Below are 27,177 nucleotides of genomic sequence, written 5' to 3' on the forward strand. Positions count from 1 at the left end.
AGGGGACACGGGTTCGAGCCCTGGTCCGGGAGGATCCCACATGCCGCGGAGCAGCTAAGCCCATGTGCCACAACTACTGAGCCTGCGCTCTAGAGCCTGCGTGCCACAACTACTGAAGCCTGTGTGCCTAGAGCCCGTGCTCCGCAACAAGAGAAGCCCACGTACCACAACGAAGAGTAGCCCGGCTTGCTGCAACCAGAGAAAGCCAGTGCACAGCAACGAAGACCCAATGCAGCCAAAAATAAATAAATAAATTTATAAAAGGAAAAAAAACAGAAGAAAGAAAGAAAGGGGAATGGATATGGATAGGCAAGTAGCCATGCCTGCCACACTCCTTCAGCTAATTCTGGCATCTTTCTCAAGAGTTCTGGTGCCCAATGACAGGAAGCCCGGAAAACTGGGAGATTCTGAGTTAGTGACAGCTCTCTAAAGTGGCTTTTAGCCTAGCCTGTCTGTCTTCCCACAGTGAAGTGGGAAAAATTTCCTGGATTTTCTCTTTCCTGGTTCCTTTTCCCAGCTTAGTGGCTCCCTGATTCAGTAGCCTCACTCCTGGGGCCAGTGGATCCTGCCTGGTAAGGATCTAATCATCATCCTGGACAGACTTCCCTAACTAATCCTAGGAGCAGTTGCCTGAAATGTGCCAGGACAATTCGTTGAGCAAGATCCTTGGGTCATCAGTGGGCTGTGAGTTGTCATGTGTATTCTTCTACCCTGGTAAAGTTATATCTTGAGGCTAACAGAGAGCACTGAGACATTCTTCTACATTGAGAAAAGTTTTCTGCCGATAATGTGATCATTAGGCATTCAAAAAGAGAGGAAAACTTTGGTTTCAAGCTGGAGAGTTTCATTGTCTTTACTTACCTCTCACCCTCCACATTTAATTGTTGGTTGAAATTGCATTTCAGATTTGCACGTCATACCGTCCAGATTTACCAGAGCACCGTCCATTTACTGGCTGGTTTCCCTGTGTCACCAGTGGAAATAGCCCTCAGGATGAAGGGAGTAAGCAGCTAAAAGGTAGCCTGGAGAGAGAGGATGAGGTTTGGCTCAAAGTAAGTGGCCCAAATGGATTTTTGTGAAGGCTGTGGATAGATTGTGCATGTGTGTGTGTATAAATGATGCATTGGAATGGCTTGTCAGGAGATTTCCTTTTCTCATCGCAAAGTTTTTACATCTTGAATTTATTTTCATCTCTCTTTGAATGTTGGACTTTTCTTTATAAGCAATCATTTTATCAAAGTATAATATACACATAGAAAAGTACAGAAATGCACAGAAAAAAAAATTAAAAATAATTTTTTTTACAAAGTAAACATCCTCTCTAACCACCACACAGATCAAGAAACAGAAAATTAACATCACCCCCCAAAAGGCTCTCTCATTCCCCCTCTCATTTATTACATGACAGAGGTATCTACTATTTTTACTTCTGCCACCATAGATTAGTTTTGCCTGTTTGCATTTTATGTAAAAAACGTTACAGTAAGGTACTATTTGTGTCTGATTCTTTCTTACTCAACTTTATTTGTGGGATTCATCGTGCTGCTTTACTTAGCAGAAAAGTTCATTTCCATTACTGTGTAGAATTCCAGTGCATGAATATGTCATACTTTATTTAACCATATTGATGGACAGACATATAGTTTATTTCTAGGTTTTCTGTACTGTGTATTACAAATAGTTCTGCTATAAACACTTCTGTACATTTCTTTTGGTGAATGTATATAAACAATTGGGTATATTTGGAACTGCTAGATCATAGTTAGGCAGATGACCAGCTTTAGTAGATAATCCCGAATGATTTTCCACTTGGTTGTACTAGTTTATACTCCCACCAGAGGCCTATGAGTATTCCAGTTGCTTTACATTTTCACCATTACTTGATATTTAAAAGTCTTCATTTTGGCCATTCTGTTGGGTATGCAAATGTACCTCCCTGAGGTTTCAATTTGTATTCACATGTTGACTGATACGATTAGGAGACTTTTACATGTATATTGGTCATTTGTAGATTCTTCTTTTTTTTTTTTTTTTCTTTTTATCTGAAGGGCATATTAAAGTCTTTTGCTCAATTTTCTATTGGACTGTCTGTCATTTTCTTCTTAATTTATATGATTTCTTTACAATTTTCTGAATGTAAATCCTGTTCCAGTTATATGTTATTTAATATTTTCCAACACTCTGTGGCTTACTTATTTTTACTCTTAATGGTATATTTAGATGAACAGAGTTCTAAATTATACTAAAATTCAAATTATCTTCCTTTTTCTTTATGGTTAGTGCTTGTCGTGTACTGTATTTAATAGTCTTTGCCTACCACAAAGATATACTTTCCTATGTTATCTTCTAGGAATGTTATTGTTTTACATTTTATATGTAGGTGTACAATCCATTGGAATTTTTGTGTATTGTGTGAGGTAGGGATCAAGATTTTTTTCTCCCTAGACCTAGAACTACTATTACTCAAACTAAAATTTTCTTTTCCCCTCTTTGCTGCGCTGTGTCACCTTTATCGCAGATAAACTGGCAATATGTATGCGGAGGTCTGTTTACTGTGGAGATTCTACATCTTTTTTGTATATCTGTATACAGACTGATCTGTATATCCTTGCATCAGTGTTACACTCTTAATTACTGTACATTTTTTATGAGTCTTAAAATCAAATAATGTAAGTCTTAAACTTGTTCCTTTTTTTCCTGATTGTATTGGCTATTCTTGGTCCTCTGAATTTTCGTATAAATTTTGGAATCAGCTTCAATTTTCACACATAGGAAAAAAAAACCTGATGCAATTTTGATTGGGATTTTATTGAATCTCTGAGTCAATTTGGGGAGAGTTTTCTCTTTAAAACACTGTCTTCTAACATTTTCTTTGAGTTACTTAAGTCTTTAATTTCTCTTAATGTTTTATAGTTTTCTGAGAAAAAGGGAATTGAATTTTATCAAATGCTTTTCCTGCATCCACTGAGGTGACCATATTGTTTTCCCCTTTGTTCTGTCACTGTCTTGATATACATTGATAAATGTTTAAATGTTAAATCAACATTAGATACCTGGGGGAAAAAAATAACAACTTGGAGGCTATGTATAATCCTTTGCCAATAATTTTGGATCCTATTTTAAGTGTTTTTTTCATTTATATTCATTAGAGATTGGTTCCTACTTTTTTTTTTTTTTTTTTAATTTTACTATCTTGTCAGGTTTTATGATGAAGGCTAGGTTTGACTCCCAGAGTAAGTTTCCTTTTTTCACCAGTTTTCTGGAATATTTTGTGAAAGGTTGATGTTAATTTTTGAGGAATCCATCAGTAAAGCTATTTGAGTCTGTGTTTTCTTTAAGGAAAATATTTAAATATGTGTTAAAATTTTAAACCAAATATTGAAAATTTGGGGTTTTTTATTTCTTCTTAGGTCAACTTTGGTAAGTTGAGTTTTCCACCAAGTAATTAGTCCATTTTTTCTAAAATTTTGAATTTATTGGCATTAAGTTTTTTGTAATGTTCTCTTATTTTATTTGTAATATTTCCAAGCTCCCCAGGACTTTTTTCATTTATGCTATTGTTAATTTTTGGCTTCTCTCTTTTACTTTTTTGCTCAGTCTTCCTAAAGCTTTATCAGTTTTATTAATCTTTTATTAATGTTTTTATAGAACCAAAGAATATATATGTGTGTATATATGTATTCTTATGTATATAAATATACATATATGAAGATAAAAGGAAGGAAATAATGAAAATAGCATTATTTCCTTCCTTTTATGTTTACACTTAACTTGCTCTACTTTTTCTACTAACTTGAGATGATGCTCAGATAATTAATTTTTAGCTTCTTTCTTTTTAAAATATGTGCATTAAGGCCACAAGTTTCCTTCTAAGTGTGACTTTAGCGACATACTACAAGTTTCACATCTTATTTCTGTTATCATTCCAGTTCAAACATATTTTCTAATTTTTATTTGATTTATTTTTTGATCTCTGAGTTATGTATAAGTATGCTGATGAACTTCCAAACATTTATGGATTTTCTGGTTACCTTTTTATTTTTGACTTATAGCTAGAGTCTTCTGTGGTCAAAGATTATATTTGGTATGGTTTCAAGACTTTTTAATTTGTTGACCCTTGAATTACGGAATAGCATCTGGTTAATATTGGTAAATATTACATGTACTTTGAAAGAAATATGTAATCTGAAATTATTGGATATAGCATTCTATATATTTAACATAGATCAAGTTCATCCATCATGTCATTAAAATTTCCTATATCATATATATAATATATGATATATACATATTTTCCCTGATATTTTGTATACTATTTCCATCAGTTACTGTGAGATATGGGTCAGACTTCCTTACCATAGTCTTGAATTTGTCTGTTTCTCTTATTTTTGTCAGTTTTTGATTTATATATTTTGGAACTATATTATTAAATATGAAGGCAATTCTCACTTTGTAGTGTGGGACCACAAAATGACCATGTATCCTAAAACTATACAAAGCAAACTCAGTAATCGATGGGAAAAATTATAATAGTTACATGACCTTTTTGACACGATATTAAAAACTCTCTTATTTTCAGAAATATATGTGAAAGGAAGTGAAAAAATAGTAAATTTTAGTTCATTATAGTTTAAAAAAACATTACAAACAGAGAATTAAAGTGTTTCGTTTCTTTGTTTAAAAAAAAAGAGAACTACCAAGTATAGTTTGAACAGTGCTTGCCTTTTTTTTTTTTTTTTGTGCTTCATATGACTTACATTACAAAGCAAGCAGTTTTTCTGTGCCTTTGTGAATTGTCATATTCCTTTCTAAGTTTGAGCAGCTTCCAACATTTTATAGTACTTTGCACTTTTAATGTTATGAAACGTCTCTGAGAGTTCTTTTAATGTGAATTTTTTCTTGGCATCATTTCCTCTGGGACATCTTCATCCTTTTTGTCACAACCACTTTTCTCATTTTTGCTGATCATTTCACTTTCACTAAGTTCCTCTGGCTGCAAATCCAGTCTCTCAAATGGCAGCAGCATCAGCATTCCCAGTCTCTCAAATGGCAGCAGCATCAGCATTCCCACACTCAGCTCTTTCGTCTATAACTCTATTTACCTTTAATTCAAATTTCACCTCAAGCATTATAATTTTTTGTTTCTTTGCTGTACTTTCATCCTTGCTGGCTGATCCCCTCTTTTGATTATCCATGTTTGTGAAATGTCATGTGGGTAAAATGTCACTGGGAGATGAGGCAACACAAATGCACACTTTTCTGCCTCTGTGTGAACTGAATAACAGATACACAGTAAACGATCAATGACAATTTGAAAGAAGTGATGTATTGGTCACGGATCATGATCCTCAGTTGTCACTTACATGGTGATTTGTGGATGGAAAGACTATTAATGGAGTTTGTACTTTCTACAGTTACAATTATTTTTTGGTAACTGAAATTTGAATCATATCGTTGGGACTCTGGTATTATATAACTAAATTGTGATAACTGATATTTTTGTATATGGAAACTGTGTAAAGTGAAACTACTGTCAGTAGATAATTTTAGAATTTTTATATCTTCCTGGTGGATTATCTCTTCTAACACTAAGAAACGTCTCTCTTTATCTCTAAGAATATTTTTTTAATAGATCTTTATTGGAGTGTAACTGCTTCACAACACTGTGCTAGTTTCTGTTGCACAACAAAGCGAATCAGCCATATGCATACACGTGTCCCCATACCCCCTCCCTCTTGAGCTTCCCTCCCAATCCTCCCTCTCCCTCCCCTCTCGGTCATTGCATAGCACCGACCTTATCTCCCTGAGCTATGCTGCTTCTTTCCACTAGCTATTTTACATTAGGTAGTGCATATAGGTCAATGCTACTCTCACTTCGCCCCAGCTTCCCCCTGACCCCAGGTCATCAAGTCCATTCTCTATGTCTACATCTTTCTTACTGCCCTGAAAATAGCTTCATCAGTACCAGTTTTTTAAAATTTGGATTCCATATATATGCGTTAGCATACAGTATTTGTTTTTCTCTTTCTGACTTACTTCACTCTGTATGACAGACTCCAGGCCCATCCACGTCACTAGAAATAACTCAATTTCGTTTCTTTTAGTGACTGAGAAATATTCCATTGTATATATGTGCCACACCTTCTTTATCCATTTATCTGTCGATGGACATTTAGGTTGGTTCCATGTCCTGGTTATTGTAAATACTGCTGCAGTGAACATTGTGGTACATGTCTCTTTTTGAATTATGGTTTTCTCAGGGTATATGCCCAGTAGTGGGATTGCTGGGTCATATGGTAGTTCTATTTTTAGTTTTTTAAGGAACCTCCATACTGTTTTCCATAGTGGTTGTATCAATTTACATTCCCACCAACACTGCAGGAAGGTTCCCTTTTCACCACACGTTTTCCAGCATTTATTGTTTCTAGATTTTTTGATAATGGCCATTCTGACCGGCCTGTGGTGATACCTCACTATAGTTTTGATTTACATTTCTCTAATAATTAGTGATGTTGAGCAGCTTTTCATGTGCCTCTTGGCCATCTGTATATCTTCCTTGGTGAAATGTCTATTTAGGTCTTCCAACCATTTTTTAATTGGACTGTTTGTGTTTTTGATATTGAGCTCCATGAGCTGTTTATACATTTTGGAGAGTAATCCTTTGTTGTTTCATGTGCAAATATTTTCTCCCATTCTGAGCATTGTCTTTTTGTCTTGTTTATGGTTTCCTTTGCTGTGCAAAAGCTTTTAAGTTTAATTAAGTCCCATTTGTTTATTTTTGTTTTTATTTCCATTACTCTAGGAGGTGGGTCAAAAAATATCTTGCTGTGGATTATGTCAAAGAGTGTTTTTCCTATGTTTTCTTCTAAGTGTTTTATAGTGTCTGGTCTTAATCCATTTGGAGTTTATTTTTGTGTATGGTGTTAGGTCATGTTCTAATTTCATTCTTTTACATGTAGCTGTCCAGTTTTCCCAGCCCCACTTATTGAAGAGACTGTCTTTTCTCCATTGTATATTCTTGCCTCCTTTGTTGTAAATTAGGTGACCATATGTACGTGGGTTTATCTCTGAGCATTCTATCCTGTACCATTGATCTATATTTCTGTTTTTGTGCCAGTACCATACTGTCTTGATATACTGTGTAGTTTGAGATCAGGGAGACTGATTCCTCCAACTCCGTTTTTCTTTATCAAGTTCGCTTTGGCTATTTGGGGTCTTTTGTGTTTCTATACAAATTGTAAAATTTTTTGTTCTAATTCTGTGAAGAATGCCAATTGGTAGTTTGATAGAGATTGCATTGAATCTGTAGATTGCTTTGGGTAGTATAGTCATTTTCACAATATTGATTCTTCCAAACCAAGAACATGGTATATTTCTCCATCAGTTTATGTCATCATCGATTTCTTTCATCTGTGTTTTATAGTTTTTTGAGTAAGTCTTTCACCTCCTTAGGCAGGTTTATTAATAGGTATTTTATTCATTTTGTTGCGATGGTAAATGGGATTGTTTCCTAAATTTCTGTTTCTAATTTTTCGTTGTTGGTGTATAGGAATGCCAGAGATTTCTGCACATTAATTTTGTATCCTGTAACCTTACCAAATTCACTGATTAGTTCTAGTAGTTTTCTGGTGGCATATTTAGGATTTTCTAGGTATAGTATCATGCCATCTGCAAACAGTGACAGTTTTACTTCTTCTATTCCAATTTGTACTCCTCTTATTTCTTTTTCTTCTCTGATTGTCATGGCTAGTACTTCCAAAACTATGTTGAACAAGAGTGGCAAGAGCGGATATCCTTGTCCTGTTCCTGATCTTAGTGGAAATGCTTTCAGTTTTTCACCATTGTGTATGATGCTTGCTGTGGGTTTGTCATATATGGCCTTTATTATGTTGAGGTAGATTCACTCTATGCCCATTTTCTTGAGAGTTTTTATCATAAATTGGTGTTGAATTTTGTCAAAAGCTTTTTCTGCATCTATTGAGATGATTGTATGGTTTTTATTCCTTAATTTGATAATGTGATGTAACACACTGATTGATTTGTGTATATTGAAAAATCATTGCATCCCTGGGATAAATCTCACTTGATCATGGTATATGATCCTTTTAACATGTTGTTGGATTCTGATTGCTAGTATTTTGTTGAGGATTTTTGCATCTATGTTCATCATTGTTAGTGGTCTATAATTTTCTTTTTTTGTGATATCTTTTTCTGCTTTTGGTATCAGGGTGATGGTGGCTTTGTAGAATGAATTTGGGAGTGTTTCTCCCTCTGCAATTTTTTGGAAGAGTTTGAGAATGATGGGTGTTAACTCTTCTCTTAATGTTTGATAGAATTTGCCTGTAGAGCCCTCTGGTCCTGGACTTCTGTTTGTTGGAAGATTTTAAATTACAGTTTTAATTTCATTACTTGTGATAGGTCTGTTTATATTTTCTAATTCTTCCTAGTTCAGTCTTGGAAAATTGTACCTTTCCAAGAATTTGTCTGTTTCTTCATGGTTGTCCATTTCATTGGCGTATAGTTGTTTGTAGTAGTCTCTTATAGTCCTCTGTATTTCTGTGGTGTCAGTTGTGATTTCTCCTTTTTCATTTCTAATTTTATTGATACACATCCTCTTCCTTTTTTTCTTGGTGAGTCTGGCTAAGAGTTTATCAATTTTATCTTCTCCAGAATCAGTTGTTAGTTTTATTTATCTTTGCTATTGTTTTCTTCATTTCTATTTCATTTGTATCTGCTCTGATCTTTATGAGTTCTTTCCTTCTACTGACTTTGGGTTTTCTTTGTTCTTCTTTTTCTAGTTGTTTTAAGTGTAGGGTGAGATTGTTTACCTGAGATTTTTCTTGTTTCTTGAGATGAGATTGAATTGCTATAAACTTCCCTCTTAGAACTGCTTTTGCTGCATCCCATAGCTATTGGGTCATCGTGTTTTTGTTGTCATTTGTTTCTATCTATTTTTTAAATTTCTTCTTTGATTTCTTCAGTGATCTCTTGGTTATTTAGTAGCACACTGTTTAGCCTCCATATATTTGTGCGGTTTTTTCCTTTTTTTTCCCATGTAATTGATTTCTAATCTCATAGCATGTCGTTGGAAAAGATGCTTGATATGATTTCAGTTTTCATAAATTTTCCAAGGCTTGATTTGTGACCCAAGATGTGATCTATCCTGGAGAATGTTCCATGTGCATTTGAGAAGAAAGTGTATTCTGCCACTTTCAGGTGGAATGTCCTATAAATATCAATTAAGTCTATCTGGTTTATTGTGTCATTTAAAGCTTGTGTTTCCTTATTTGTTTTCTGTCTGGATGATCTGTCCATTGGTGTAAGTGGGGTGTTAAAGTTCTCCACTATTATTGTGTTACTGTCTATTTCCCCTTTTATGGCTGTTAGCATTTGCCTTATGTATTGAGGTACTCCTATGTTGGGTGCATAAACATTTATAATTGTTATATCTTCTTCTTGATTGATCTTTGATCATTATGTATTGTTCCTCCTTATCTCTTATAACAGTCTTTATTTTAAAGTCTATTTCGTCTGATATGAGAACTGCTACTCCAGCTTTCTTTTGATTTCCATTTGCATGGTATATCTTTTCCATCCCTTCACTTTCAATCTGTATGTGTCTCTAGGTCTGAAGTGGATCTCTTGTAGACAGCATATATATGGGTCTTGTTTTCGTATCCGTTCGGCAAGTCTGTGTCTTTTGGTTGGGACATTTAATCTATTTGCATTCAAGGTTGTCATTGATATGTATGTTCCTATTACCATTTTCTTAATTGTTTTGGGTTTGTTTTTGTGGGTCTTTTTCTTCTCATGTGTTTCCTGCCTAGAGAATTTTCTTTAGCATTTGTTGTAGAGCTGGTTTGGTGGTGCTGAATTCTCTTAGCTTTTGCATGTTTGTAAAGCTTTTGATTTCTCTGTCAAATCTGAATGAGATCCTTGTTGGGTAGAGTACTTGGTTGTAGGTTTTTCTCTTTCACCTTTCTAAATATTTCCTGCCACTCCCTTCTGGCCTGCAGAGTTTCCACTGAAAACTTAGCTGATTACCTTATGGGGATTCCTTTGTACGTTATTTTTTGTTTTTCCCTTGCTGCTTTTAATATTTTTTCTTTGAATTTAATTTTTGTTAGTTTGATTAATATGGGTCTTGGTGTGTTTTTCCTAGGGTTTATCCCGTATGGCACTCTCTGTGCTTCCTGCACTTGGGTAACTATTTCCTTTCCCATGTTAGGGAAGTTTTTGACTATAATCTCTTCAAATGTTTTCTCAGACCCTTTCTTTTTCTCTTCTCCTTCTGGGACCCCTATAATTCGAACGTTGGTGCATTTAGTGTTGTCCCAGAGGTCTCTGAGATTGTCTTCAGTTCTTTTCATTCTTTTTTCTTTATTCTACTCCTCAGCAGTTATTTCCACCATTTTGTCTTCCAGCTCACTTATTCGTTCTTCTGCCTCATGTATTCTGTTATTGATTCCTTCTAGTGTTTTTTTTTTTCATTTCAGTTATTGTGTTGTTCATCTCTGTTTGTTCTTTAGTTCTTCTAGATCTTTGTTAAACATTTCTTGTATTGTCTCAGTCCATGCCTCCATTCTATTTCCGAGATTCTGGATCATCTTTACTATCATTACTCTGAATTCTTTTTCAGTTAGATTGCCTATTTCCTCTTCATTTATTTGGTCTTGTAGGCTTTTACCTTGCTCCTTCAGCTGTGGCATATATTATGCCATCTCATTTTTTTTTTTAATGGGTGAGATTTTGTTCCTGTTTTACTGGTTGTTTGGCCTGAGGTTTCCAACACTGGAGTTTGTAGGCTGTTGGGTAGAGCTGGGTCCAGGTGCTGAGATGAGGACCTCTATGAGACCTCACTCTGATGAATATTCCCTGGGGTCTGAGGTTCTCTGTCAGTGCAGTGGTTCAGACTCAGAGATCCCACCACAGAGCTTTGGCCTGACCCCTGGCTCATGAACCAAGCAAGCCACATAGGGTGGCAGAAAAAAAAAAAAGAGAGAGAACAATAACAAAGTAAAAAATAAAATTAGACTAGGAAACTAACAGATATGTTGGAAAGAATATAAAAATATAAATGAATCAACAACTGGAAGGTACAATTGTACCACGATAGTAGAAAAGAGGAGGAGAGAAAAAAAAAAAAAAAGCAAAAGCAAAAGGGGGAAAGGCCTTTGCTGTGGGTGGTGGGACTTAAGCAAGGGCGAGGTTTGGGCATTGGGAAGGGCCTATGCTTAGGACCCACAGGCCTGGAAAAGGCCCTGGGGGCTGTAGGGGGAAGGGACCCAGGCGTGTCCCCCACCTCTGGTCTCAGAGGGTGGAGGACCTCACCAGGCTTCCTTGACTCAGGTGGGTGGGGCAAATGCCTTCCTCTCCTCTCCTGCTCCTCTAGTCATGGAGGGCCCCTCCCACCTGCCTCTCCTGATCTCCCCAGCCTACCTCATATGCCCCCAGGACCCACGCAGCCTGGAGGGGGTGGGTACCAGCCTGCGAGCTCAGCAGGCTCCCCAAGCCCAAGTGGGAGGGGCAGTCGCCCTCCACTCCTCTCCCATTTCTCCCAGAGGGCCCCTCCCACCTGCCTCTCCTGATGTCCCAGGACTCAGGGGCACTGGTCCTGTCTGGCCTCCACTTCTCCTCCGCCCTCAGTCCCTCCATGTCCTACTGGTTCACTTGGGTGTTCCTCCCATCTCCTTGGGCGTCAGGGTCCCTCACCAGCAGCTGGCAGGTGCCATAGTTCTGGGGAGACGTTAACTCATCGTCTTTCCACACTGCCGTCTTGACTCCACCTATCTCTAAGAATATTTTTTGCTGTACTGTAAACTTTGTCTGATATTAGTATAGCTATACCTTTTTGTTAATTTGCATATTGTTTCCTCTTCCATCCTATTACTTTTAATCTTTCTGTGCAATTATATTTAATATGCTTTGTTTGAAGTCAACATATCTTTACATATATAAATAATATAAATAAATCTAAATCTAACAATTCTCTATATAAATAAATCTAAAATTCTCTATTTTCCAATTACAGCAGTATTTAGTCTAATTACATTTAATGTAATTAATGATGCTTAGTTTTAAATCTACCAACAAACCATTTGTTATTCACTTGTTCCACATGCTCTCTGTTTTTTTCTCTTTCTTGCCCTTTTTAGATTAAATAAGTAGTTTTATTATTTTATGTCCCATTCTATCAGTTTACTAGTTATACTTTTATTTTATTCTCTATCTTTTTTACCCTCAAGATTTCAATGTGGGTCCTTAACCAGTCAGAGTCTGCTATGAATTAGCTCTCTCACAGTTTCATAATCAATGAGTAACTTAGAATGCTTTGTCTCTAGTTTCTGTTTCCTGGCTTTTTTAAGTTAAAATGATTTAAAATTACCTAATATTTACCTTTCCAGTGCTCTTTGGTCCTTTCTACATTTCTGTGCTTTCCTCATTTTTATTTAGCTTGAAGAAATCCATTTATTATTATTTTTTAACATGAATCTGCTGACAGTGAGTTCTTCCAGTTTTTGTGTAGCTGAAAATATGTTTATTCGACATTTATTTTCAAAGAGTATCTTTGCTTGGTATAGAATTCTAGGTGGCCAGTTGTTGTTTTCAAGAATTTGAAGATGTTAGGGGCTTCTCTGGTGGCGCGGTGGCTGAGAGTCCGCCTGCCGATGCAGGGGACGCGGGTTCGTGCCCCGGTCCGGGAAGATCCCATGTGCCACGGAGCGGCTGGGCCCGTGAGCCATGGCTGCTGAGCCTAAGCGTCCAGAGCCTGTGCTGTGCAACGGGAGAGGCCACAACAGTGAGAGGCCCGCGTACTGCAAAAAAAAAAAAAAAAAAAAAAAAAGAATTCGAAGATGTTATTTCATTGCCTTTTTACCTATATACTTTCTTTGGAGAGTTAGCTGTACCATCTGATGTACATTACTTTGAAGGCAATGTCTTTTATTCTCTGGTGCTTTTAACATAATCTCTTTGTCTTTTGTCTTCAACAGTTTTAGTATGATATTCCTAAGCCTGTTTTTCTTTGCATATATCTGGCTAACTGTTTGTCAGTCTTCTTGAATCTGTAGCTTAATGTCTTTACTTGCCCTTCCTTTTTTGGACACCAAATTACATACATCAGAGCTTTTTGCTGTTTATATTTTGTTCCTTTTCTCTTTGTTCTATTTTTCATTCTTTTTTTTTCTCCATGCTGCAGTCTGATTATCTTATGCTGACATATCTTCTGTTTCACAAATCCCAAATTTTACACCATATAATTGGCTGTTAAACTGTTTATTATATTATTAGTATCAGTCATTTTATTTTTAATTCTAGAATACATATTTATTCCTATAGGTTCTCATTTTCTTTAAAATTCTCCATCCTGTAGTCTATTTAAAAAATATGTTAATCACAATCATTTTAACATCTGTGTCTGATAATACTAATATCTTGGTGACCTGAGGTCTGTTCATGTTGACTTTTGTTTCTTAATTCTCATTCATTTAGGCATATCTCCTGTCATACTGAATAGTGTCTTAACTGAATATCAGACACTGAAAAAATGTGTAGGCTCTGGCTAATGATATCTTCCTTTTAAGATGATTTACTTTAAAAAATGTATAATAAAGTTTGGGAAAGAGCACCTTAACTTCGTCAGTACTTAAGTTGACTCAAGCTTGTGCTTCTGTATTAATGAGGCCTGAAATGTTTCATAGTTCCTTTTCTCCTAAGGCCGAGTCCTTCAGGGGTCTCAACTAATTGGGTCTTCTACCTTGATTGTCTCTGAAGCACAATTTCTATTTCCTTAGCAATATGTGTCTGCTAAAAGTTCTGCTTAGCTTTTTGGTCTTTAATCTACCCATTTCTGCTTAGCTTCTTATACTCTTATTCTTCATGTTTAGAATTTGAAAATACCTCAGTGGCAATAGTGACACAGAATGTTAGGTTATCTTCACTGGTTTCTTTCTTTTTGAGTCTCTTCGGTCCTGACTGCCTTAGTTGCTCTCAAATGCTTTCAAACTTTTTTTTTTTTTTTTTACTTTATTCATTTCTTGTAATTGTTCTTTTCAGGAGTAGATGTTCTACTATAAGTTACTTCTTTATACCTGGAAGCAAAAATCTCCAACTGGAATTTTTTAAATGTATGTCATTTAGCTACCATATATATTTTAGGTTTGCACTCTGTTCTTCTTACAAGAGATATAGGAGTACTAGTACTTGTGTAAGAAAAAAATCATGAATATCATTGAATGTTAACATATAAAAACTTAAGAAAATTTACTTTTCACAAATCCACATGATACTAAATAAATTAGGAAGTGATATTAAAAAATAAGCTGATTAAGTTTTTTTCAAAGTTTTCTGAGGACTGAAGGATTTCTGACTCCTTATTATGCCTTTTATATTACTTTAATCTTGATTTGATATACAAATATGATTTGTATGCAATGGATCAGAGACAAATTTGTTACAGTGAGAAACAACTGTACTGGAAAACATTAGCCTTGAAAATATCTTTCCAAAATCTTTCCTTTACTGGCTACTTGCCCAACAAAATTTCTATCATTTTAGTCCACATTTACTAAGGTAACTTGTCTCTCTTATCTTTCCTTATTATTATTATTTTTTTAAATCTGGGATAAATAGACCAAAATGTGAGAACTTTCTCTTACATAGAATAAAATGTAGATTCTTTTCATTATTTACAATAATAAGCACACTTTAAAGCCCTTTATAGTTTCCAGTGTGCATTCTCAACACTTTTTTATTTGAACCCCGTAATAGTCCTGTGAGTTTGGCAAAGTAGGTGTTTTCATGTTTTACAGATTGGGAAAAGAGGAATCAAAGACTCAAGGTGCTTTTTCTACATCACCCAAGAATAAAAGGGTAAACCTGAAGTTCAAACACATGCCTATTGCTATAATCCCATGTTTATTTCTCTACACGATGTTGCCTCATTCAGTCAACATTCATTATGCACCTGCAATATGCCAAACCCAGAAATAAGCACTGGGGATAAACAGGGAAATATGACATGAGCAAGAAAACAAATTAAAACATACGTGGAATGGAAGAAAAGGTTTCCTGTCTTTTGTTGGATTTCTTCTAAATTCTTCAAAGATGATATATCTGTGGATCTAGTTCATAGGATTTATTAAGTGCATAGTGTAAACTCCAGGTACCATTAAGGAATAGAGAAAGAAACAGAAGGCATGATCCTTCCCAGAAAGTGCTTTGGGTCTGAGCAATATAGACAACAAATGAAGCAATCTGAGAAGCAGACGGTCAACAAAGTGCTTGTTGTTTGGTTTCACAAGGAGCCCATCAGCATATGCAAAATCATATGTTCATGTTTACTTTCATGGCTGTTCTAAAATGTCTCCAATTAAGAATGGTCTCACTCAAGCTGGACTGGTTAGCAGTCCTAACTGAAACCACCACATGGTCATCGTATTTTAAATACCAGGGTCCTCCACATTAGTTATAAATTATGGACCACTGTCTAGAAACCCTGGCTACGTAAAACCTAAAGCCTGTTAACTATAATTTCCTCCTTTTCTTTGTTTGAGTTCAACTAGCCAAACACTGAATATGAATCTTCAACAGAAACTGCAGTGTATATTTAACTGATTGGATTTCAAAAAAGAGAATCCCTAAAACCAGGCACTAAAGAGGAGAGGATAGAGAGAAACACATTTATTGAGATTTAATATGTTCCAGATATCTTATTATCAATTCTTACATGAATTTTTAATCAGAGATATGACTTTTCTGATTCTAAAAATGATTATCTGAAAACTCAGAGATGCTAGGCATTACATAGCTAGTAGAGGTATAGATAGGATTCAAATTCAAGTCCAACTTATTCCAAAACCAGTGGTTTTTCCTCTATACCAAGGGTTGGGAAATATTTTCTGTAAAGATCCAAATAACAAATATTTTAGGGTTTGTGGGCTATATGGTCTCTGTCACAGCTACTTAACACTGCTGTTGTAGAATAAAAGCAGCCATAGACAATACATAAATGAATGAGCATGGCTGTGCTCTAATTATACTTATGAACACCAAAATTTCAGTTTCATATAATTTTCACATTATTCACACTATTTTTCTTTGAATTTTTTCAACCATTTGAAAATGCAAAAACCATTCTTAGCTCACAGACCATACGAAAAACAGGCAGTGGGTCAGATTTGGCTCATGGGCTGTAGTGTGCTGACCTCTGCTCTATATCTAGTTTCCAGTTAATGCTAAAGGTATGTATGGACATTTGCCTTATTTCCACACCATAACAACATTCACCTTTAATTCTACTCAATAAACACTGCCTAAAAATAAACAAAATATTGTATTGCAGAGGGTTTCAATGATGAATTATTCACTATCTTCACCCTTAAGGTACATACTCCGCAGTGGGCATGTTTATGCAACTATTGTAGAAGACAAAATGCTATGCTACAAACATAATGAAGTGTAAAATAGACTCAAAAGGACCTGGTGACTGATTGGACATAGGGAGATAGAGATAAGTCTTATCTTAGCATGAATTCCCCCATTTATCTCATCTTCCACAGTCCTCTGTACCACACACACACACACACACACACACACACACACACATTCTAGGATTTAGAAATTTTAGTCATAACAGATTGCTTTCAGTGCTGGAAAACACCAAGGTTTTTACATATCTGTAACCTTTCAGGTAAAGAATTCATGTTCTTTCTTCTTGGTAAGTGCTTTCTCCACTTTGACTTTCAAAGAAACACATACTCATCTTCTAAGATTTAGCTCAAGGATTACTTCTTTTATAAGGCCTAGACTTTCCTGAACTTCTCTCCCAAGCCATACTTAGTATGTATAATTAACCTCTTCCTCCTCAATAGACACTTCTGTCATAGTTCCTATACACTTCACTGTTCTTGTTTGTCTGTCTCTCCATCACATAAACTGTAAGGATCTTGTGGGCAGAGACCATGTATAGTCATGGTTGTATGTCACGCATTGAGCACAGATCCTGGTTGTTGTGATGTTTGAAATGTTTTGTGATTGCATGAATAAATGATGGGATGTTAGGTCTTAGCCTTGGCAGTTGGGAGCATATTGATAACACTACTTATGACCCAGAACAGAAGTGAGTAAGTAGGACTGTGGGCTTAGCTAGACTGAAAAGGGGAGGTGACAAAGGCCAGAAATAGGGGCAAACCACCTCTTCCTGCAAAACTTTTTAAAAGATGAACTGAAGTTTGAGTGGAAACCATATCGAAAAGAATTTTTCAAAGATGGGGAGAATTGGTCATTTTCCTTGGTTGTGGCAGGTGGGATTCTCTAGGAAGCAGATTCTGAGATGGAACTTAATATGCAGGACGTTTGATAAGCAGTAGCCTAGCTATCAACATCTGTGGAAAGGAAGGAAAGAAAGCATAAATAGGTGGAAAAAGAAGTTGAGCAACCTCACTCAAGGCTTGGCTGACGCCTCCTATAGAGAAATAATATATATTATCACAAAGGACAGGTAGTAAGTGGAATAATAGTGCTGTAAGGTCTTTAAACTATTCAGGATATGGTGATTTTATTTGAATGTGGATTGTAATAAATTAGGCATACATATAATAATCCCTAGAGCAATCACAAAAAATATACATTTACACACAAATAGCTATAGGTAAAGAGTCAAAAGAGAAGATTAATGGAATAATAAAATAGCTTGGGGCTTCCCTGGTGCCGCAGTGGTTGAGAGTCTGCCTGCCGATACAGGGGACATGGGTTCGTGCCCCGGTCCGTGAGGATCCCACATGCCGCGGAGCGGCTGGGCCCGTGAGCCATGGCCGCTGAGCCTGCACGTCCGGAGCCTGTGCTCCGCAACGGGAGAGGCCACAGCAGTGAGAGGCCCGTGTTCCGCAAAAAAATAAAATAAAATAAAATAGCTTGATTCATCCCAAAGAAGGCAGGAAAAGAGGAACTAAGAAACAAATAATAAAGAGAAAACAAATACCAAGATGGTAGACCTAAATCCATCTGTATTATTAATTCCATTAAATGCACATTGTCCAAAAATGCCACCTAAAAGCATAGATTATTAGTTTACATAAGACAGAGAGAACCAATTATGTATTATTTGTTTAAAAACACACTTTAAATATAATGATCTACAGATTGAAAGTAAAAGAGTAGAGAATTATGTGCCATGTAAATGCTAAGCATAAAAAATCGATGTGCTATGTTAATATCTGACAAAATAGACTTCAAGATAGAGTATTACCTGAGATAAAGAGGGACATTTCATAATGATAAATGAGTCAATTTATCACAAATACAGAACAATCTTAATCTTGTAAAATTGAAGCACCTAAAAAGTCTCAAAAGAAATTAATTAAAAATTGACAGAACTAACAGACAACCCAATCAATAATCATAATTGAGGATTTTATTATCTCTCTTTAAGTAATTGATGTAACAAGTGGACAAAAACGTTAGAACAAGTGTATAAGATTTGAAAGTCATTATCAAATATCGTGACCTAATTGACATTTGTGGAAACACCACAGTCAACTACTGCAGAATGCATATGGTATATTCACCAAGAGAGACCATATACTCGACTACCTAACAAGTCTCAACAAATGGGTAATGATAGAAATCATAAAGAATATGTTCTTTGACCTCAACAATACTAAATTAGAAATAAATAACAAGCTATGTAAGAAAGCTCCAATTTTTTTTTGGTAATCCAGCAATACATTTGTAAATAATCCATAGGTCAAAGAAGATTTTATAGGGAAATTAGAAAATATTTTGAGCTGAATGAGAATAAAATAATATGTCAAATTTTATGGGATGCAAACATAACAATATTTACAGGGAAAATTTTAACTTTAAATCTCTGTATTTAAGGGAAAAAGCATTATAAAATCAGTAATCAGTGTTCAAATTAAATAATTAGAAAAAGATAAAATTAAAACCAAAGTAAAAATAAAAAGGAAATAACAGAGGAAAGCAGAAGTCAGTCAAGTAGAAAATAATCCCATATCATCACTGTTATTTTACTTTCTCTGGAAAGAGCAGTCAGTGCAATTAAACTTTTAATTTTATACTTTATGAGATATAAAATAAATGAAACATGAAACATGAGAAGATGTAAAATTTGAAACATTTTCTCATAAACTGAATTAACACCGAAGAGAGAAAAACAACCTGAAAATTATTTCACTTAGTTATCAGTTTTAAAATAATTTTGCCTTTTAAAGATTAGTTTTTAACATATTTAAATTTTGTTTTCATATGTAGAATAAGGTAAGATCCCACTTTCTTGTCTAAGTACGATAAGCCAATTTTTCTAACCCTATCCATTAAAACATTAATCCTTGCCCTGATAATTTGTGATGCTACATTAACTATATACTAGTTTCTGATATATACAAGAGCCTGTGTTTTAAACACTCTATTGTATTCCATTGATCTATTTTCCTGCTCTGTATGCCAGCAATACACTGCTTTTATTACTATAATTTTTACCATGTAAAAAATTTCCGGTAGAGTGTATCCCCCAACTTCTACTTATTTGCACATCTTTTTCAAAATTAAATTAGCTATTCATTATTCTCAAACACTAATTTTCCATATAAACTTAGAATAAGCCTTAGATAATTTCTTCCACTTCTTGAAAACCATACTGATATATGTGAGCTGAACTTAATCAAACACTTGATTTTAATCAGTTGATATGATTGTGTGATTTTTCTTCTTTGATCCATCATTATGTTGAATCACATTGATTTTTAAAATTTTTATATATTTATTTGGTGGTTGGTTTATTTATTTTATTGGAGTATAATTGCTTTACAATGCTGTGTTAGTTTCTACTGTACAACAAAGTGAATCAGCTATATGTATACATATATCCTCTCCCTCTTAGACTTCCCTGCTACCCACCGCCATGCCACCCTGCTATACAGCATGTTCCCACTAGCTATTTTACACATGGTAGTGTACATATGTCAATCCTAATCTCCCAATATATCCCACCCTCTCCTTCCACCTCTGTGTACATCCATCCATTTTCTATGTCTGCATCTCTATTCCTGGCCTGCAAATAGGCTCATCTGTACCATTTTTCTAGATTCCACATATATGTGTTAATATACGATATTTGTTTTCCTCTTTCTGACTTACTTCACTCTGCGTGACAGACTCTAGGTCCATACACATCGCTACAAATGACCCAGTTTTGTTCCTTTTTATGGCTAATATTCCATTGTATATATGTACCACATCTTTATCCATTCATCTGTCGATGGGGATTTAGGTTGCTTCCATATCCTGGCTATTGTAAATAGTGCTGCAATGAACATGTGTCTTTTTGAATTATGGTTTTCTCAGGGGATATGCCCAGTAGTGGGATTGCTGGGTCATATGGTAGTTCTATTTTTAGTTTTTTAAGGAAACTCCGTACTGTTTTCCATAGTGGCTGTATCAATTTACATTCCTACCAACAGTGCAAGAGGGTTCCCTTTTCTCTACACCCACTCCAGAATTTATTGTTTGTAGATTTTTTGGATGATGGCCATTCTGACCTGTGTGAGGTGACACCTCATTGTAGGTTTGATTTGCATTTCTCTAATAATTAGCGATGTTGAACAGCTTTTCATGTGCCTCTTGGCCATCTCTATGTCTTCTTTAGAGAAATGTCTATTTAGGCCTTCTGCCCATTTTTGGATTGGATTGTTTGGTTTTTTGATATTGAGCTGCCTGAGCTGTTTGTATACTTCGGAGATTATTTCTTTGTCAGTTGCTTCATTTGAAAATATTTTCTCCCATTCTGAGGGTTGTCTTTTCATCTTGTTTATGGTTTCCTTTGCTATGCAAAAGCTTTTAAGTTTAGTTAGGCCCCATTTGTTTATTTTTGTTTTTATTTTCATTACTCTGAGAGGTGGGTCAGAGTGTGTTTTTCCTATGTTTTCCTCCAAGATATAGTGTCTGGCCTTACATTTAAGTCTTTACTTCATTTTGAGTTTGTTTTTGTGTATGGTGTTAGGGAGTGTTTACTTTCATTCGTTTACATGTAGCTGTCCAGTTTTCCCAGCACCACTTATTGAAGACACTGTCTTTTCTCCATTGTATGTTTTTGCCTCCTTTGTCATATTTTAGGTGACCATAGGTGCATGGCTTTATCTCTGGGCTTTCACTCTTGTACCATATATCTATATTTCTGTTTTTGTGCCAGTACTATACTGTCTTGATTACTGTAGCTTTTTCGTATAATCTGAAGTCAGGGAGCCTGATTCCTCCAATTCCGTTTTTCTCTCTCAGGATTGCTTTGGCTATTTGGGGTCTTTATGTTTCCACACAAACTGTAAACTTTTTTGTTCTAATTGTGTGAAAAGTGCCACTGGTAATTTGACTGGGATTGCATTGAATCTGTAGATTGTTTTGGGTAGTATACTCATTTTCACAATATTGATTCATCCAATCCAAGAACATGGTATATCTTTCCATCAGTTTGTGCCATCTTTTATTCCTTTCATCAGTGTTTTATCATTTTCTGAGTACAGGTCTTTTGCCTCCTTAGGTAGTTTTCTTCCTAGGTATTTTATTCTTTTTGTTGCAGTGGTAAATGGGAGTGTTTCCTTAATTTCTCTTTCTGATCTATCGTTGTAAGTGTATAGGAACACAAGAGATTTCTGTGCATTAATTTTGTATCCTGCAACATTACCAAATTCATTGATTACCTCTAGTAGTTTTCTGGTGGCATCTTTAGGATTTTCTAGGTATAGTATCATGTCATCTGCAAACAGTGACAGTTTTACTTCTTCTTTTCTGATTTGTATTCCTTTTATTTCTTTTTCTTCTCTGATTGCCCTGGGTAGGACTTCCAAAACTAATTTGAATAAGAGTGGCAAGAGTGGACATCCTTGCCTTGTTCCTGATCTTAGAGGAAATGCTTTCAGTTTTTCACCATTGAGAATGATGTTTGCAGTTGGTTTGTCATATATGGTCTTTTTATGTTGAAGTAGTTTCCCTCTATGCCCGCTTTCTGTAGAATTTTTATCATAAATGAGTGCTGAATTTTGTCAAAAGATTTTCTGCATCTATTGAGATGATCATATGGTTTTTATTCTTTAATTTGTTAATATGGTGTATCACATTGATTGATTTGCGTATATTGAAGAAGCCTTGCATCCCTGGGATAAACCTTACTTGATCATGGTGTATGATCCTTTTAATGTGTTGTTGAATTCTCTTAGCTAGTATTTTATTGAGGATTTTTGCATCTGTGTTCATCAGTGATATTCGTCTTTTTGTGTGTGTGTGTGACATCTTTGTCTGGTTTTGGTATCAGGGTGATGATGGCCTCATAAAATGCGTTTGGGAGTGTTCCTTCCTCTGCAATTTTTGGGAAGGGTTTAAGAAGGGTGGGTGTTAGCTCTTCTCTTAATGTTTGAGAGAATTCACCTGTGAAGCCATCTGGTTCTGGACTTTTGTTTGTTGTAAGATTTTAAATTACAGTTTCAATTTCATTACTTGTGATTTGTCTGTTTACATTTTCTATTTCTTCCTGGTTCAGTCTTGTCAGGTTGTACCTTTCTAAGAATTTGTCCATTTCTTCCAGGTTGTCCATTTTATTGGCATATAGTTGCTTGTAGTAGTCTCTTAAGATCCTTTGTATTTCTGAGGCATGAGTTGTAATTTCTCCCTTTTCATTTCTAATTTTATTGATTTGAATCCTCCCCCTTTGTTTTCTGATGAGTCTGGCTAAAGGTTTATCAATTTTTTTTGTCTTCTCAAAGAACCAGCTTTTAGATTTTTTGATCTTTGCTATTGTTTTCTTTGTTTCTATTTCATTTATTTCTGGTCTGATCTTTGTGATATCTTTCCTTCTACTAATTTTGCATTTTTGTTGTTGTTCTTGTTCTTCTTCTTTCTCTAGTTGCTTTAGGAGTAGGGTGAGATTGTTTATTTGAGATTTTTCTTGTTTCTTGAGGTGAGATTGAATTGCTTTAAACTTCCCTCTTAGAACTGCTTTTGCTGCGTCCCATAGCTTTTACGTCACTGTGTTTTCATTGTCATTTTTTCTATGTATTTTTTGATTTCCTCTTTGATTTCTTCAGTGATCCCTTTGTTATTTACTAGTGCACTGTTTAACCTCCATGTGTTTGTGTTTTTTACATTTTTTTTCTGTCATTAATTTCTAATCTCATAGCATGTGGTCAGAAAGGATGCTTCATATGATTTCAGTTTCCTTAAATTTTCCAAGGCTTGATTTGTGACCCAAGATGTGATCTATCCTGGAGAATGTTCCGTGTGCACTTGAGAAAAAAGTGTATTCTGCCACTTTCAGGTGGAATGTCTTATAAATATCCATTAAGTCTCTCTGGTTTATTGTGTCATTTAAAGCTTGTGTTTCCTTATTTATTTTCTGTCTGGATGATCTGTCCATTGGTGTAAGTGGGGTGTTAAACTCCCCCACTATTATTGTGTTACTATCGGTTTCCCCTTTTATGGCTGTTAGCATTTGCCTTATCTATTGAGGTGCTCCTATGTTGGGTGTGTAAATATTTATAATTGTTATATCTTCTTCTTGGATTGAGACTTTGATCATTATATAGTGATCTTCCTTGTCTCTTGTAATAGTCTTTATTTTAAAATCTATTTTATCTGATACGAGTATTGCTACTCCAGCTTCTTTTGATTTCCATTTGCATGGAGTATCTTTTTTCATCCCCTCACTTTCAGTCTGTATGTGTCTAGGTCTGAAGTGGGTCTCTTATAGACAGCATATATATGGGACTTGTTTTTGTATCCATTCAGCCAGTCTGTATCTTTTGGTTGGAGCATTTAATCCATTTACATTTGCAGTTATTATTGATATGTACTTTCCTATTACCATTTTCTTAATTGTTTGTGTTTGTGGGTCTTTTTCTTCTCATGTGTTTCCTATCTAGAGAAGTAAGTTCCTTTAGCTTGTTGTAGAGCTGGTTTGGTGGTGCTGAATTCTCTTAGCTTTTGCTTGTTTGTAAAGCTTTTGATTTCTCTGTCGAATCTGAATGAGATCCTTGCTGAGTAGAGTAATCTTGGTTGTAAGTTTTTCCCTTTCATCACTTTAAATATATCCTGCCTCTCCCTTCTGGCCTGCAGAGTTTCTGCTGAAAAATCAGCTGATAACCTTATGGAGATTCCCTTTTATGTTATTTGTTGCTTTTCACTTGCTGCTTTTAATATTTTTTCTTTGTATTTAATTTTTGAGAGTTTGATTAATATGTGTCTCATCCTGTTTCTCCTTGGGTTTATTCTATATGGGACTCTCTGCACTTCCTGGGCTTGATTGACTATTTCCTGTCCCATGTTAGGGAAGTTTTCGTCTATAATCCCTTCAAATATTTTCTCGGACCCTTTCTCTTTCTCTTCTTCTGAGACCTCTATAAATTGAATGTTAGTGTGTTTAATGTTGTCCCAGAGGTCGCTGAGACTGTCCTAATTTCTTTTCATTCTTTTTTCTTTATTGTGTTCCTCAGCAGTTATTTCCACCATTCTATCTTCCAGCTCAGTTATTTGTTCTTTTGCTTCAGTTATTGTGCTGTTGATTCCTTCTAGTGTATTTTTCATTTCAGTTACTGTGTTGTTCACCACTGTTTGTTTTTTCTTTAGTTCTTCTACGTCCTTGTTAAATATTTCTTGTTTCACAATCCGTGCCTCCATTCTATTTCTGATATTCTGGATCATCTTTACTAACATTACTCTGAATTCTTTTTTAGGTATGTTGCCTATTTCCTCTTCATTTATTTGATCTTGTAGCTTTTCACCTTGCTCCTTCATCTGTAACATTTTTTTTTCATCTCATTTTTTTTGATGGGTGGGAATGTGTTCCTTTCTTGCTGGTTGTTTGGCCTGAGCTATCCAGCACAGGAGTTTGTACACAGTTAGGTGGAGCCAGCTTGGTGCCAAAATGGGGACCTCCAGGAGAGCTCACACTGATTAATATTCCCTGGGGTCTGAGGTTCTCTGTTAGTCCAGCAGTTTTGACTCGGTGCTCCCACCACAGGAGCTCAGGCCCAACCCCTGACCTGGGAACCAAGACCCCACAAGTTGCAAGGTTTGGCAAAAAAAAGAGAAAGGAAAAAGGCAACAATATAAAGGAGCAGAAGAATAACAAAGAATAAAAAATAAAATAAAATTAGAAAAATAAAAAATACTTTAGAAAAATAAAAATAATATTGAAACAACAACAAAAAAGCAAACAGAACCACACACACAAAAAAAATGGCCAGAAAAGGCCTGGGCAGTGGGCGGTGGGGGTGGGGGTGGGACAAGGCTTTGGTTCAGGACCCGCACAACCAGAAGGGGCCCTAGAGGGCAGAGGTTCAGGCCCAGGACCCCAACAGTCATTCTGGGGTCTGAGCAGGTTGGGGAGATGCTGACCACATTCCCCTCCAATGTCCTGATCCCTTGAAGTTCTCTCCCCTTCCCCACTGATCCCCTCACTATGAGTGGGCCCCTCCAAGCATGGAAACCCCTCTCTTCCCCCAGCCGCCCCTCAGGATTGCTGGTTCTATCCTGTCTCTACTTTTCATCCCCCCTCCGTCCCTCCCATGCCCCCAGGACCCATGTGGCTGGAGGGGGCCCTGGAGGGCGAAGCTTCAGCTCTCAGTCCCCAGCAGGCTCACTGGGGACCAAGCAGGCGGTAGTGATGCTGGCTGCATTCCCCTCCAATCCCCTGATCCCCCAAAGGCCTCTCCCCATCCCTGCTGATTCCCTTGCCATGAGTGGGCCCCTCCTATCATGGGAACATCTCCCCTCCCCCAGCTGCCCGTCAGGGACACCAGTGTCATCCCACCTCCACTTTTCCTTCCCCCCTCCTTCCCTCCCATGTCCTACCCAGTCACACAGGGCTTTCTCCCATCCCATTAGGTGTCCAAGGTCCCCTGCCAGTACCTGTTAGGTGCCCTAGTGGTGAGGAGACACAAACTCCACATCCTCCTACTCAACCATCTTGACCTGATTTTTTTTTTTTTTTTTAGCTATCAAATCATGTTTGCCTTTGTAAAGTGAACCTATATTTTTATTATATATTATATATTAAGTATAGTCTTCAATTTTATTAGTTAATTTTTAATCTTGGATTTTTGCTTTTGTATTTATATCTGAAATTAGTTTATATATTTCTTTTTTGAATATTTAGATTATACAAGTCTCATAAAATTATTTGACCAGTTTTCCTTCTTTTTTATTTTTTGAAACCACTTGTATAAAATAAGGATTATCTGTTCCTTCAAAATATTTCAGAACCCACTTGTAAAACCAGTTGGGTCTGGGGCTTTTACAAGGAAATATTTATGATTGTTATTTAAATTTATTTGATTTTTATTAATATATTCAATTCCTCTTTTCTAATTTTGAGCTACTAGATGTTTCTAGAAATTTATTAAGTTCTTCCACATATTCAAATTTCGTACTGATAGTTTTTCATAATGTGTTTTTATTATGACTCATCTCTATTTTAGGTATAGCCATCACTCCCTTTATATTGTAATTTTTGAAACTTCTTTTTCTTAATTACTCATGCCTAGGACTTCTTCAAAGAACAAATTTTAGTTTTGTTAGTTTCTGTTTTTATTCTAGTTGCTATTCTCAAATTCACTGATTTCTATCCTTTTCTTTATTATTTCTTCCCTTCCTTTTTCTCTGGATTTACAATGATGTTATTTTTTAGCTTCTTGTGTTGGACACTTGGATAATTTTTCACTGTTCCATAAATTTTCCCTCTAGGTGTTACTTTTATTGTAGTCCACAGATGTTGATATATAGTCCTTTTATTGTCAATCAGCCCTACGAATTTTGTAATAACTCATAATTTCTTTTTAAAATAATGTAATTTTAATAACATTTTGTTTGTTTCTAGCACTGATTTTTCAGAGCATAACAGCTTTTTTACTGTGCCAATTATATCAATATTAGATTTTTTTTCCTCCTCCGCTTGGCCCTAGGAAGCACTTAAATAGTAATCTTTATTCATTCAGAAATTAAGGACCAGTGTGTACTAGAAATGTGTATTTTCCATTAACTGGTCAAAAAGTGTCTCCACTCTTACCATGTTTCTCTATTTTTGTTTATATACACAAATATCAACAAAATCCTTTCTCCATTTCTTTTATTTTAAAAATTTGTGGTTTTTGCTCTTCTTTCATTTGTTCTTTA

At 35.7% G+C, this 27,177-nt stretch overlaps 1 protein-coding gene across 1 annotated transcript in view; it reads left to right on the forward strand.

Annotated features, from left to right (window-relative positions):
• PAPPA2 (pappalysin 2) overlaps positions 1-27,177 on the forward strand; it is a 281,960-nt gene that overhangs the window by 139,684 nt on the left and 115,099 nt on the right. Inside the window, exon 11 of the mRNA XM_065870845.1 lies at positions 906-1,052. Coding sequence (XP_065726917.1) covers positions 906-1,052 — 147 coding nt within the window. The remainder of the gene's footprint in view (positions 1-905; positions 1,053-27,177) is intronic.

Source organism: Phocoena phocoena, chromosome 1 (genome assembly GCF_963924675.1).
Source record: "Phocoena phocoena chromosome 1, mPhoPho1.1, whole genome shotgun sequence".
Taxonomy (NCBI): Eukaryota; Metazoa; Chordata; class Mammalia; order Artiodactyla; family Phocoenidae; genus Phocoena; species Phocoena phocoena.